The sequence below is a fragment of the Hemitrygon akajei genome, unplaced genomic scaffold (assembly GCF_048418815.1).
Source record: "Hemitrygon akajei unplaced genomic scaffold, sHemAka1.3 Scf000055, whole genome shotgun sequence".
NCBI classification, from domain to species: Eukaryota; Metazoa; Chordata; class Chondrichthyes; order Myliobatiformes; family Dasyatidae; genus Hemitrygon; species Hemitrygon akajei.
The window spans coordinates 5,263,915-5,279,734 of record NW_027331941.1 but is presented as its reverse complement, the minus strand read 5'-3'; the positions used below and the strand labels follow the sequence as shown (position 1 = coordinate 5,279,734).

The 15,820-nt window shown below is 41.2% G+C and overlaps 1 protein-coding gene across 1 annotated transcript; it reads left to right on the top strand.

Annotated features, from left to right (window-relative positions):
• Positions 1-3,668: 3,668 nt before the first annotated feature.
• On the top strand, positions 3,669-12,723 carry LOC140721438 (NACHT, LRR and PYD domains-containing protein 1 homolog). The gene is made up of 4 exons (XM_073036259.1): positions 3,669-4,230; positions 10,242-10,322; positions 11,643-11,825; positions 11,937-12,723. Exons 1-4 carry the CDS (start codon positions 3,962-3,964, stop codon positions 12,004-12,006), a joined length of 603 nt encoding a protein of 200 aa, XP_072892360.1. The 5' UTR covers positions 3,669-3,961; the 3' UTR covers positions 12,007-12,723.
• The last annotated feature ends 3,097 nt before the right edge of the window (positions 12,724-15,820 follow it).

Genomic DNA, 15,820 nt, shown 5'->3' with positions numbered 1-15,820 from the left:
GGTCTGCATCTCAGGGTACTTAAGGAGGTGGCTCTAGAAATCGTGGACGCATTAATAATAATTTTCCAATGTTCTATAGATTCAGGATCAGTTCCTGACGATTGGAGAGTAGTTAATGTTACCCCACTTTTTGGGAAAGGAGAGAGAGGGGAAACAGGGAATTATAGACCAGTTCGCCTGAAATCAATGATGGTGAAGATGCTGGAGTCAATTATAAAAGATGGAATTGCAGCCCATTTAGATAGCAGTAACAGGATCGGTCCGAGTCAGCATGGATTTACGAAAGGGAAATCATGCTTGATTAATCTTCTGGAATGATATACACTGTTGAGTTCCTCCAGGAGTGTGTGTGTGTGTGTGTGTGTGTGTGTGTGTGTGTGTGTGTGTGTGTGTGTGTGTGTGTGTGTGTGTGTGTGTGTGTGTGTGTGTGTGTGTGTGTGTGTGTGTGTGTGTGTGTGTGAGTGTGTGTGTGTGTGTGTGTGTGGTGACTGACAGATGTGCTTGGTTGCAGGATCCTGTTGGAGATGTCGAAAGTTATGGAACTTTACGTTACGGAGAATTATATGCCAGCATTGCATTGTCACAATGCTTAGCAGGACATCATAGGGCAGAACTAAACAGAACTCAATACGGAACAAAGTAACAACAGTAAATCAAGCCCCCTCCCACCTCACATCCAGGCACATACACCATCTGCTAAACCTCGGGAAAGCCGTTTTCTTCAGCTCCCAGAGCACTTGTATTCAGAATTAGATTTGGATGTGTCGATGCTGTCCGTGGGCCTTCGACTACAACAATGAAATTATATAGATTCGGAGGCACGGGCCAGTTGCCAACGGAACTCACCTTTGATATCAACGAACGTTATTCCCTCCGTCGGCTTTGTATGTTACTGAATTGCAAAAGACCACATCAGCTGCATTTTAGCAGGAATTTGCTCCAAATGCAAAATGTTTTGCTCCCGTCTCACCCTTATATCAGATTTATTTAAATGACATGAAATGTGTGCCTAAATACCAAGGGCTCTTTGTCTATATCAACCTAGCCTTTCTTTTCAATTAATTATTCAAATTAGTTGGGGTCGTTTAAAATTATTTCAACATTGTGCGCCTATATTATTATGGGTTGAATTTGTCACATAAATTAGAAACGATCCCCTTTTAACAGGCAGTTACCAAAATTCACATTTGTTACATATCTAATATTGCCACAGTAAAAGGTAATGAGCTGAAGTTTCTTAAAGCATCATCTTCTCCTTTTCAGGAAATCACAACTTTTATCAGAAAAAATCAAAGAACAGATGCTTCGCAACACATTTTGGATTCAGTACTTGGCGGAGATATTGGGAACTCTAGACTGTTTTGGAATGCACTTTCCAAAACGGAAGTAAACCCGCAGTATCTGATGAAATTGTTGATGCAGGGTGTTGAGATAGGTAAGGTTCTGAGGGAAAATTATATTTGTAACGATACAAATCTGTGGTGTTCAACTTCATTAAAAATAGTTTTGCCAATAGAATCAAAAACAAGTTCGAACATACAAAGCGCATTCGATTTCAAACAATGAATTTTATAAGTGGGAGCAATGAATAAAATGATCAAATCATCACGGCAGTAGCTCGTTCAGAACGTGGCCAGAGAGTTCTAAACTGCTTTCATGGAAATAATTATATCAGAACTGCTTGTGAAAGGGAGGAATGTATGAAATGTTGGGATGAATTAGTTCAATGATTTAAAAAGTACAATTATTGTGATTAGATTTTCTGCGCAATCTCACTATTTGCAGCGTTGACTGCACGCTGGATTGTGGCTATGTAACAATTCAGAAGAAATTCTGGTGGCTTCTTCTGTCAATGACTTATAACATCGTACAGACCTTTATCATCAGAAACAGACTTTTAACATCGTAAATCATCGAGTTGTCGGTAATGTCTCCCCTCTCGCTGCGAAACAGGGGCACCTCTTTTCCAAGTATTAAGGAAAGAAAGAGACTGTTGTATGACGAGTTACAGAGTGAACGAGTAGTCTTTGGAGTACTGCCAGACTGTGTCTTTGCGGTTGCTTTGCCGCACCTTCAGGGCACGGCGGTGTGCACTGATGGATTTTTTGCTGGTATGTGATGTGGTATCGTTGTTTTGATGCTGCTTTTGCCTGGGAGGGGGCAGCTCGGGGGCTTAGGGATTCTATTATTGAAGTATCATTCGTTCTTTGGGGCACTCCTCTGTTTTCCTGGATGTTTGCGAAGAAAAAAGTATTTCAGGATGTATAATGTATATATTTCTCTGACATTAAAGATGGCTTTGAAAACTTTGAAACCTTTGACTATTCTACATCTTGACGGAAAACGTGATTCTATTGTTGAATTCAAAGGTTTCGTGCAACCAATTAATCAATTTTAATTTTAAGTTGGATAGATATGGTATGAAGAACCATTTTAAGCACTTTTAATTGATATTGATACTTCATATCTAAAATGAGGGACGATTATTAATATTTTTGTCAGTTTGTCATCACCCTTTATTTATACCATGAACAAAGCCGAGAACCACTGTTTATGTTTATTTGTTATTCCAGATGTGAACCGGCTACACAGATACAATCTCCGAAGACAGAATAGGAAACTGAAGTTGCCCAAGCCACGTTTAATTTCTGACATCTATACTGAGCCAACGATTATAGTGATGAAACATAAACATACACATATAACAGGAGAAACTAATACGACTATTCGCAAAGTTGAGTACCATGAATTATTCAAACGAAGCAACAGAGTGCCTGACCAGTCAACGATCTGCGTCGTCCATGGAGCTGCAGGAACTGGGAAAACGACCCTGATTCAGAAGTTAATCTATGACTGGTCGATGGGAATGATATATGAAGAGTTCAGTTTTGTCATTCATTTGAAAATTAAGAAATTAAATGAAATTAAAGATCCCACCACTTTCAGTAAATTGATAGTTGACGCATATCCTTACTTGGAAAATTGTCTGGAATATCTGTGGAATGAACCCAAAAAGTTATTGTTTATATTTGATGATTTGGATCAATTGTACGTACCATTAACTCTCGATGACACTGGTAGAAACAGCGATCCACGATACAGATGTGCGTTCACAGAGTCTGAACATTTTGTATGCAATATCATACGCTCTCTCCTACAGTGTGAATTTCTGAGGGGTTGCTCAGTGCTGATCACAACCCGAGTTTGGAAACTGGAACTCCTGCATCACGTCGCAGCAGATTCAACAGTCCAAGTTATGGGATTCACTTCTGAGAAAGCAAAAGAATATTTTCGCCGTTATCTCGGCAATGGAAAGAATGCAAATGAAATTGTGGAATTCATTGAGCAGAATGACATATTGTGGAATATGTGTAATGACCCTTTATTTTGCGTCACCCTCGCCTCGTCAGCCGAATCTTGTCAGGCACAAGGAGAAGGACAGACAGCAATCCCCATCGTAAGCCATACCCAGGTGCTCTCTGACTACGTCGCACAACTTCTAGCAGAATGTGGTTACGATGGGGACACAAATCGGAAGTGTTTAAGTGTATTTGGTGAACTAGCAGACAAGGGAATTAGAGAAAACACACTTTCGTTTGAAGGCAACGAGTTAAGAGATCTGGATTCCTGTCCTCCCAAATTTATTTCTGCGTTTCTGTACCAGGATCCAGACAAACAGAGCGGTGGTGTTATTTACGAATTCAGGCACTCTGTTTTACGAGACTTCCTTGCTGCACTTACCAATGTCCTAAATACTCCAATATCTCGACTGAAAGGGATAGACGATAAAACATTTCCAGACATTACCAGGAGATTCAGTACATTTTCAATTTTTCTTGTCGGCCTGTCTTCTCGGAAGTCAATTGATCGCCTAGAGTTGAAACTGCATGCGTTCCCTATTGAAGTTACTTATTGCATCTCCGAATGGCTCAGAAAAAGTGTCAGCAGACGCTTGAAGGACATGGACAAGAAGCATACTCAAAGAATGTTTCTCTGGGTACTGTACAGCTTATTTGAATTTGGAGACAATGACGTAATGATGAAAGTGCTGAATCCCATAACAACCATTAAATTAAACCGCCTTCATCTCAAATCTCCCGACTGCATTGTTTTATCCAGAACTTTAATCTCCCCTGAAGTGATTGAAGAGCTGGACCTCAGTTCGTGCATTGCACAACCAGAGGACATTCGGAAACTGGAGCAAGTGCTGCCCAGATGTGTAATTCTCAGGTAATGTATCAAATAGGGCAAATAGAAAAAAATATATACACTTATATCAGCATTAACTTGTCATGCTGGAAGTGTAGGAATAACACGAGAGCTAAATACACAAATAAGTTCTCTTGACTTGGTTCCTCAGATGGTCTAATTTCATAATGTCTCGTTTAGATCACCAATTGAGTACTTTTCCCTTAACAATTAGATGTGCATGATCCAAGGAAGCACCCTTCTCATATTCTCTTTTAATTACACTTGAATCGTTTTTGCGAATATCTCAAATGCGTTTCACGTCAACAGGCAAACATTTTCTCCTGCAACGGATTCGTACACAGACTAGCACAATGCCAAGGAGGGAGATCTACTTGATTAACTCATGCTACTTGAAGTATTCCGGAGTGGATTTATAGTGTGGGTTAGTTCTTGACAGAGAACTTTCTTCTCTTCTTGAAATGGAAGTCGGCCGCTAAGTGGTGGTCTAATGCCGGTGCTATCATTTTCTGAGATTCAGTAATATGTTAACCAGAATGGATTGCAGTCATTAACGTATTATCGTGTCAATAATTTAAAAGTTTGTACACTGCCTTTGTTTGTCATGGAGAGTGGAGTGAATTTCAAGTTCAGTAATTATATTATAATCTTGAGGATTGTCAAATATGGGTCTTTAGAACCATAGAACACTACAGCACAGTACAGGCCCTTCATCCCTCCATGTTGTGCCGACCCATATAATCCTTTAAAAAGTACTAAACCCACACTACCCCATAACCCTCCATTTTTCTTCTATCCATGTGCCTGTTTAAGAGGCTCCTAAATACCCCTAATGTTATAGCCTCCATCACCATCCCTGGCACGTCATTCCACGCACTCACAACCCTCTGTGTAAAAAACTTACCCCTGATGTCTCCCCTAAACTTCCCTCCCTTAATTTTGTTCATATGCCCTCTGGTATTTGGTATTGGTGCCCTGTGAAAGAGCTGCTGACTATCCACCCTATCTATGCCTCTCATAAACTTATAGACCTCTATCAAGTCCCCTCTCATTCTTCTACGCTTCAAAGAGAAAAGTCCCAGCTCTGCTGACCTTGCTTCATATGACTTGTTCTCCAATCCAGGCAACATCCTGTTAAATCTCTTCTGCACCCTCTCCATAGCTTCTGCATCCTTCCTATAATGAGGTCATCAGAATTGAACACAACACTCTAAGTGTGGTCTCTCCAGAGTTTTGTAGATTTGGAGCATGACCTCTTTACTCTTGAACTCAATCCCGTTGTTAATGAAGCACAGCATCCCATAGACCTTCTTAACTACCCTATCAACCTGTGCAGCGACCTTGAGGGATGTATGGATTTGAACCCCAAGGCCCATTTGTTCATCCACACTCTTAAGTAAATGACCATTAATCCTGTACTCAGTCTTCTGGTAGTCCTTCCAAAATGCATCACCTCACACTTGTCCGGATTGAAATCCATCTGCCTTTTTCCTGCCCAACTCTGCAGCCTGTCAACATCCTCTTGTAAACTTCGACCACCTACATCTCCATCCACAACTCCGCCAATATTCGTGTCTTCCGCAAACTTACTCACCCATCCTTCCGCCTCTACATCCGGGTCATGTATAGAAATCACAAATAGCAGTGGTCCAAAGACAGATCCCTGCGGTACTCCATTAGTCATCGACCTCCAGGCAGAATACTTTCCTTCCACAGCTACCCTCTGCTTTCTTCCTTTAAGCCATTTTTAAAATCCAAACAGCCAAGGTTTTACTTACCCCATGCCTCATGACTTTTTGGATGAGTCTCTCATGAAGGACCTTGTCAAATGCTTTGCTAAATTCCATGTAGAACACATCCACTCCCCTACCCTCATCAATTTATTTTGTTACCTCTTCAAAAAACTCAATCAGGCTCGTGAGGCACGATTTTCCCTTCACAAAGCCATGTTGACTATCCATGAGTAGACTGTACTTTTCCAAATGCTCGGAGATCCTATCCTTAAGAATCCTCTCCAGTAGTTTGCAGACCACAGACGTAAGACTCGCCCGTCTATAGTTCCCAGGTTTCTTCCTATTACCTTTTTTAAATAAGGAAACACTATTTGCCATTCTCCAGTCCTCCGGCATTTCCCCTGCGGCCAAAGAGGATTCAAAGATCATAACTAATGCTCCTGCGATCTCTTCACCCAATTGCCACAACAACCTGGTGTGTATCATATCCGGCCCTAGGGATTTATCAATCTTAATATTTTTAAGAAGATTCAGCACTTCTTATTCTTTAATCTCCACATTGCCCAGCACACAGGCCAGCACTTTTCGACCACATCTTGATCAAGATCCTTTTCACTTGTGAATACTGAAGTAAAGTACTCATTTAGGACTTCCCCAACCTCCTCCGCCTCCAGGCACATTTTGCCCTCTTTATCCTTTAGCGGTCCCACCTTCGTCCTCTTCATCCTCCTATTCTTCACATATGCATAGAACACCTTGGTGTTCTCCTTAATCCTACATGCCAAGGTCTTCTCATGCCCCCTTCGAGCTCTCCTAAGTCCTTTCTTTAGCTCCTTCCTGGATACCGTATATTTCTCATAAGTCCCTTTTTCTTCTTGCTTCTTATATCTAACGTGTTCCTCAATGTTCTGTCAGCCACTGTTCCCTTTTCCTACCATTTTCTTTTCTTTCCTCAGTGGTACAAACGTATCCTGAACCCAGCTCATGTGGTCCCTAAACTTCTTCCACATTACTTCTGTGTTTTCCCCTTTGAACATCTATTTCCAATTTACTCTCACTAGTTCCTGTCTCGTCCCTTCAATGTTAGCCTTTCCCCAGTTAAGCACTTTACCATTTCGTCTGATTTTATCGATTTCCATGGCGATGTTGAAGCTAAGGAAGTTGAGGTCACTCTCACCAAAATGCTGCCCCAACAAGAGGTCTGTCATCTGATCAGGTTCATTACCCAGAACTAGATCCAATATAGCCTCCCCTCCCGTCGGCCGGTTCACATACTGTGTCAGGAATCCTTCTTGAAAATACCTGAAAAAATGCAGCTCCATCTATACCACTTGCACTCAGGAGGTGTCAGTCAGTATGAAGGAAGTTGAAATCACCCATAACTACTACCCTGTATTTCCTGCACCATTCTAAAATCTGCCTGCTTATTTGCTCCTTGGTGTCCCGAGGGCTATTTGGAGGCCTGTAGACTACTCCCAGCACAGTGACTGATCCCTTCCTATTTCTGACTTCCACCCAGACTAACTCCGTGGACACTCCTTCTGCAGCGTCCTCCCTTTTTATAGCTGTGATACTATCCCTGACCAGCAATGCCCCCCCAATTTTCTACCTCCCATCCTATTCCTTTTAATACACCTGAACCCCGGGACCTTCATCATCCAATCCTGCCCTTCCTCCAACCAAGTTTTAGTAACAACATCGTAGTACCACGTACTAATCCATGCTCTAAGTTTATCCTTCTTGTTCCAAATACACCTAGTATTGAAATAGACACATTTCAATCCCTGTAACTGGCTACAATTATGGTCTGTCACCTGCCTGACCTTCCTCCTCAACGCAGCACTGTTGGCATCATGCCCTTGTCTTCTACCTTAATCCCTGCACTCACATTCTGATTACCACCCCCCCCGCCAAACTAGTTTAAACCCTCCCCAACAGTTCTATCAAACATATCCGAGTTTCTTTCCTGCCTCCACAGAATCGCCTGTCTGAACCCCTGACTATAGAACCCCCTATCACTACTGCCTTCCTCTTCCTTTCCCTACCCTTCTAAGTTACAGGGCCAGGCACGGCCACTGCCGCTTCCTCCAGGTAGGCTGTCTCTCACCCCCCCCCCCACCCCCCAACAGTACTCAAACACGAGTACTTATTGCCAAGGGGTAGAGGCTCAGGGGTACTCTCTAGTACCTGACTTTTCCACTTCCGTCTCTGACTGTGATCCATTTCTCTGTCCCCCGTTGCACCGGAGTGACCACCTGTTTGTAACTCCACTCTATCACCTCCTCACTTTCCATGACCAGACGAAGGTCATCGAGCTGCAGCTCCAGTTCCCTAACGCCGTCCCTTAGGAGTTGCATCGCGATGCACCGACTGCAGATGTGGCCGTCCGGGACTCCGGGATCTCCAGGACCTCCCACATCTGACACTGACCACAGAAAACTCGCCTCACACACATACTACCTCCTTTTGCAATCAACAACTGCCTCACCTCGTCCCGTTACTGCCGAAGCCCGTGGAGCCAAAGCCCTTTCACTCTTCTGTCTCTCACTCTGCTGCTCGCTCCGAACGCTACCCGCCAGATGTGGCTGCCTTATTTTTAAACTGTTCGCGCTCAACTGGCTGATGTCACGTGCCTGTGAAGTCTGGCTCCTCTCTTCCCTCGAGAACTCAATATGTCTTCCCGTTGGAAATCCTTCGGTGCTATCCCGCTGCCTACCTGTTCCGAATTTCCCTTTGGAAGGTAATTCTGTAACGAATTTTTCTATTACTTCTCTTCTTGCATCCTCTATTCCTTTATCCTTAAATAAATTAACTGACAGTTTGGCGATGATACACACTTTGAAGATCTGGCTACAGTTTAAAAAAAAACTCTGTTTATTCAGATTCTGTCTTTCCAGTCCAAGTTTTTCACTTTTTTCTTCAACCTTCTACGACTGATCTGTTTTTATTTTATAGAATTCGATAGATTAGGCATTAAACGATTTCAGCATCTGTTTGTTGGAAGGGACCTTTCTTCTTTTGAGCAGCTTTCAGTGAAATATCACCTATCTAATGCACACTTTTTCGGTATCTACATAGTAGAGAGTTTTGAAGATCTAACCTACAGAAATTTCCTACTAGACCGAATAAGAACGTAATAGATGTGATTTGCAATTTGAAGCCTTTTGAAAATGGTTGACTCTCTTATATTTAAGGCATGTTGTCTGGATTGGCAATGGGTCCTACAGATAAAATTAAAAAAAATATTGTGAAAATGGTCTAAAGACTTTATCTCTGATGAGACCTGGAGGGTTATTTCAAAATGGTTAATTCTTCATGATAAGGTGCTCGTCATTCCCTTCTACAGCTTAAAGTGGTACATAGGGCTCATATGTCTAAAGACAAGCTCTCTCGTTATATTGCGGGTACATCTCCTTACTTTGATAGATGTAATAATGAAGAGGCTTCATTATTTCATAGGTTTTGGTCATTTTCCAGCCTTGAAAAATATTGGAAAGATGTTTTCCAAACTTTATCTCTACTTTTTAAAGATAGTTTTAAGCCCAATCTTTTGACTGCCTTATTTGGTATTGTTGAGGAAAGAGTTTTAATTTTGGAGCCTTCTCATTTCGGATACTGGGTTCTATTTCTCTTGTGGCTAGGATAGCGATCTTGCTAAAATGGAAGGAAGTTGACACCCCCCTACACATGCTCAATGTTTATGTGATGTTATGTCATGTTTAAATCTAGAAAAGATTCCTTGTTCGATTTCAAATTCTAACCAAGATTTTCAAAAGTCATGGGGACCCTTTCTGAACTATTTAAAAAATCTTTGAATTGCTACTAAAACATAGATCTGGGCTATTATTATAAAATACTATACTGCAAAGTACTCTTTTCTTTTCTCTTACTTTCTTTTTACAGATCAGTTTTGTCTTGGTAGCGGGTATAGATTTATTTTTATAATATAATTAGCCATACTATTGTATTTCATTCAATTTGTTTTATTTGATTGATCATTATTATGGGATACCGTGATTGTAGCAGTGTGATTTGTATAGTGCAATGTGTGCTATATTGTTTTGATTTTTAATAAATATCCTTATGTATTCTGTATTTGTGTATATGGAACTTATTAAAATATTGGAAAAGTAATTAGACTCAAGGGGAACATTGACTTAATAACAATATTTGTACAACTGATTTTGAATTACCTTTACTACATCATGTGGGAAATAAGCAGAATGACATGATTGAATACAGTTCGGAGTTTTCTCTGTCCGGATCAATCAATTATTCGTGTTTATTTTGAATACCCAGATTGAACCAGAATAACCTACAAGATTCAGGAGTTATCCGCCTCTTCGATGTTCTGAAGAAGAGTAAAATAAAAACATTAGCGTGAGTAATTTTGCATCATGTCAAGCGTCAAAACGTCAATTATGTTTCTCTTTAGCGTATCAGTCCTATAAGAGAGTCTATCTGATTCATCAGCACACAAGCGATTGCAGAGGATATTATGCGCAATCAAGCTTCTAGAAATCAATGCTCCAGGCGGCATCTATGCTGGGAAAAATGCTGATAGAGGCCGTACATGAAGATTAGGTGTGTTGACGGATGATCGACGGGAAATAATGGAGACAGCGGCATTACAGGGCTGAAATATTACAGCTGGGCTTATGCATCATTATCTGTAAAGCGCAGATAGTTCTAATTAAAAGAGGAAGATGTTTAGAGTTGGGAGACTGTTGAAAACGGGATGGAAAGTGTAAACGTAAAAGGAGTAAATTAAAAGGGGCAGATGACGCCAGTGGAGTTGAAGGCATGGTTAAGGTATACGCAGATTTGATAACTGCTACGTAGGCACAACAGTCTGAAAAATGCTGGAAGTAATCTGAGAAAAATGTGATCAATCAATCGCGTTAAGGGATAGACGATGTGCAGATAAAACCAAGCAGTAGAGGTTAAATGAGTTATTGCCTTCCTTCTCGCTTTCACCTCGGATCTACTTGTCTCAGCCCGAGATCTATTTGTCTCTTTCATTAGTTACGTGCTGCTTGCATTGAGGAGATCATAGAAACAGAGATATAGAAACATTAAAAAAAACCTACAGCACAATACAGGCCCCTCGGCCCACAAAGTTGTATCGAACATGCCCTACTTAAGGTATTACTATACCTCCCCATAGTGCTTTATTTTTCTAAGCTCCATGCATCTATCCAAAAGTCTGTTAATAGACCCTATCGTATCCGCCTCCACCACCGTTGCCGGCTGGCCATTCCAAGCAATCACCACTCTCTGAGTAAAAATACTTACCCTTGACATCACCTCTGTGCCTACACCCCAGCACTTTAAACTTGTGCTCTCTTGCGGCAACCATTTTAGGACTGGGACAAAAGCCTCTGACTATCCACACGATCAATGCCTCTCATCATCTTGTACACTTTGAGATGATGGATCATCCCAAGTTTGCTAGATATTCCTGTGTTTGCCCATGTTTGGACAAATATGGAGCTGATTGACAGGAGATTTGAAGATCCATATCCATTTGAGAGGCGCTTTAGAAGAAATTCTGATGTCACCCATATTTATATAAGTATAACGAAACGTAAGGCATGAATGCATTTGCACATGGTTTACGGGCACATCTGTGTGCATGTGCGGGTGTTAGAGTGTGTGTTTACTTTTTAATTCTTGACTTCTCGTTTGCTTTCAATACAGGCTGAAATCTAACCGTCTGACAGACAATTGTCTGGAGAGTGCCTTCTTTGCTCTCACCACAAATCCTTCGCTGATGCAGCTGAACCTAAGCAATTCCAGTCAGGATGAGAAACAGGCCAATCAATTCAGTGATGAAAAACTGCAATATCATTATGAGAGATCCAGTCAGCAGAAGGAAATCAAGTGAGTTCATCTTTGTTAGAAACAGTAATTATATATTTTTTGGCAAAGCAAAATAAAAAAAAAAAACTGGCTATTACCTTTTGAAGTCTAATTAGCTTTATGTTTCAACAGATGGCTCCGCATGAAACATTTTGGACGGTCTGTCACTGAATTAAACTCTTTAACCCTGATAACAGACTGAACGTCTATGAAACTTTACATTTGAAATGGAACAGAACTTGATGATATAGACCGTTTAGCCCATCGCAGCCTGGCGAAAGTGCCACGACCTTTGACACTGTAGAGAACTGAAAACTTAAATGAAGTTCTCAAATAGTTCGCGGTTTTGCTCTCTGAATTAATAACATAGCGACATTGGTCGAATGGTGGAGTATGTACATCATTCTGGCAACTAATAATTAAGTGAGGCTTCTATAAATAGTGAACCCTATCCAAAGATAGCAGAGATCTGCAAAGCTTCTGAGATCTTTTGTCTTGCTTTATAGTAAATTATATTTTCCAATCTGGTATCAAGGTCTTAGAGCGAGGCACTACCCAGTGCTGGGGTAATTTATACGCCGACCCCAGCAGCCCAAATTTCGGGATCAGAGGCGAGGATCGGTCTGATTTCGCTTGCACACCCGCAATGTTCATCCCTCTATCCAGCGACTGTCGGTCCTGCGAATGTTGCGGCGTTTTCGTCCCGTACCTATGATGAACCGAGATGATTATCATCAGTCAATATGGGCCTGCACCGGCTGCTAAGTGGAGGCGATCTTAGGAATCAATATGGTTCAGAATGTTCTCCTTTACATCCTATGTGCGGCCTTTCCAATTCTTTTATGTATGTTTCTCTCTTAATCGGTTTATTTGCGTTTCTTGCTTTGTGACTGTCTGGAAGTAAACAAATCTTAGGGTGTATAATTTATGCAGTATTTAAAAATAAATGCATTTGAATCTTATATCTCGAATCTTGATGTCAATCTTTGTATTAAAGCTATATGCAGGAAATAATTAACAGTCAGGAGAAACTCCGCAGGTGCTGGGAATCCAATCACCATACACAAAATACCGGCGGAACTCAACAGACCAGGCGGCATCTATAGAAAAAAAGGAAGGTGTCAAAATTTGGAGCCGAGACACTTCAGCATGACTGCAGAGAGAAAAAAAATGGTTAAAAGGTGCCGGGAGTGGAGGAGGGAACACAATTTGAAAGGTGAACTTGGGAGGGTAGATGAGTATAGTGAAGAGCTGACAAGTTGATTGGCGAATGTGATACCGGGCTGCATAAAGGGGAATCTAACAGGAGAGGAGAGACGGCCATGGAAGAATTAAACATGGGAGGAGCACCGGCACAAGAGTGAGGCGATGGGCAGGCAAGGACATAAGTTGAGATAGGAAGAAGGATGGGTGGGGGAGTTATTCTCATTCATGGGTTCCAGAAATTGATATTCATGATGTCAGATGGAAATTAAGATGTTGTTTCTAAATCCTTGGATCCATTCATTCCTCCCCACTGATCTCCCTCCTGACACATATTCTAATAGACATATATTGCTTTAATGTTTTTTTTGGCAGATTGACAGAAAACATTAAAGCAATATCTCTGCTAAAATTGTACAAACATTGGATAGAATCACCGATCTCCAGCTACACAACGCTTCGTTAAACCACCTTTAACGACTGCAATCGGAAATTAAGGATGTCGTGGTGAACATCAGTGAGTCGCTCTTAAGTGAGGGGCACATGACGGAATTAAAACTTGAGGTATGTATAATGTCTTTAGGCGTACTATATTAAGGCAAATGTATGACATATTGTAAAGTCTACTTAAACATTGTCAATAAAAATGTAACCAGTATTATTAATTGTTAGAATTACTTTTAAATATAATTTGTTAAGGTGACAATTATGATACTTGATTTGAAGCTTGTTTTCAAGCGAACATCTGCTGTGCATTGCTGTGTTTACCTGTTTGCAGTTAGGAGGTGGACAGCCAGATGATCAGAACGGTAGGTATTACTGGTGGTAGAGTAGCAATTGCCGGCTGCTGGTTCTATAAGACCATAAGCTATTGGAGCAGAAGTAGGGCATTTGACCAATCGAGTGTGCTCCACCATTCAATCATGGACTCATGTAATTCTTTCAGTCATCCCCACTCCACTGACTTCTCCCCATGCCCTTTGATGCCCTGGCTGATCAAGAACCTATCCATCTCTGCCTTAAATACACCTAATTACTTGGACTCTACAGCCACTGGTGACAACAAATTCTACGGATTTACCACCCTCTGACTAAAGTTATTTCTCCGTAGCTCTGTTCTAAATGTACGTACTTCAATCCTAAAGTTGTGCCCTCCTTTCCGAGATTCACCTACCCTGGGAAGTAACTTTTCTATATCTAAAGTGTTCAAGCCTTTTAACACTCGGAGTGTTTCTACAAGATGACCCCCATTCCCTAAACTCCAGGAAACACAGCCTAGGAGCTGCCAGATGTTCCTCATACGCAAACCCTTTCATTCAGGAAACATTTTCTTGAATCTTCTCTGAACCCTCTCCAATATTAGTATACCCTTTCTAAAATAAAGAGCCCAAAACCGCACAGAATACTCCAAGTGTGGTCTCACGAGTGCCTTATAGAGCCTCAATATTACATTCCTGCTCTTATATTCTATACCTCTGGAAATGAATGCCAACATTGAATTCGCCTTCTTCACCACCGTCTCACCTGGGTGTTAACCTTTAGGGTAACCTGCACAAGGACTCCGATGTCCCTTTGCATCTCTGCATTTTGAATTATTTCCCTATCTGAATAATATAATGCCCGGTTATTTCTTTCACCAAAGTTCATGAGCATACCATGGTATTTCATTTGCTACTACTTTGCTCATTCCCTTAAACTATCTAAGTTACTCAGCAGGTCCTCTGTTTCCTCAAAACTACATTCTCCTCCAACTATCTTTGGATATTCGGAAGATTTACGCACAACTTTTTTTAATCCCACAATCCCACATCGTTAAAAAAAAACAGCGGTCTCAACACCGACCCCTCTGGAACTCCACTGGTAACCGGCAGCCTACCAGAAGAGTTTCCCTTTATTCCCACTGTCTCTTTTCTGCCGATCACCCAATGCTCCACCCACGCTTGTAACTCCCCTGTAACTCCATGGGCTCTTATCTTGCTGAGCTGCCTCATGCGCCGCACCTGAAAAGGCCTTCTGAAAATACAAGGACAACGCACCTTCTGCATCTCCTTTGTCTATCCCGCTTGTAATAACAAACAAAAACTGCAGTAGGCTTGTCAGGTTTTTTTTTTCTTTGCAAGAAAACATGCTGGCTGTCATGTGCCTTCATATACACCGTAATTTCATCCCTAACAATCGATTCCAACCACTGATGTCTGGCCAACTTGTCTATAGTGTCCACTCTATTGCCTCCCAGCCTTCTTCAATAGCGGAGTAAAATTTGCATTTTTCCAGTCATCCTGTACAATGCCAGAATATATCGATTCTAGAAAGATAATTGGTAATGCTTCCGCAATCTCGCCAGCTACATTCTTCAGAACCTGAGGGTGCAGTCCATCAGGTCCAGGAAATTTATCCACCCTCAGAGCATTAACCTTCCTGAGCATATTCCCAGTCATAATTGTCACTGCACATACTTCACTTCCCTGACACTCTTGAATGTCCGGTGTACTGAAGATGACTTCCATTTTGACGACTGATACAAAAGACACATTCAGTTCCTCTATCATCTCAGCATCACTCATTACAATATCTTCAGCGTCATTTTCTATTGGTCCAATATCTACCCTCGACTCTCTTTTACCCTTTACATACTTTAAGTATTAGTTGGCAGCTTCATTTCATAATTCATCCTTTCCGACCTAATGACCTTCTTAGTTTCCTTCTGCAAGTTTTTTTTAACGCTTTCTCAATATTTTTTTACTATTAATTTTACATATAAGAATACAGAGTAGAAGAAAAGATATATATCTATACGTTATACTAATTCGCAT

Excerpts from the sequence above, each read along its gene's own strand:
- LOC140721438 (XM_073036259.1), top strand. The coding sequence starts at position 3,962 with ATGGACAAGAAGCATACTCAAAGAATGTTTCTCTGGGTACTGTACAGC. Across the intron at positions 4,231-10,241 it reads CCCAGATGTGTAATTCTCAG|ATTGAACCAGAATAACCTAC; the intron begins GTAATGTATCAA and ends TTGAATACCCAG. Across the intron at positions 10,323-11,642 it reads AGTAAAATAAAAACATTAGC|GCTGAAATCTAACCGTCTGA; the intron begins GTGAGTAATTTT and ends CTTTCAATACAG.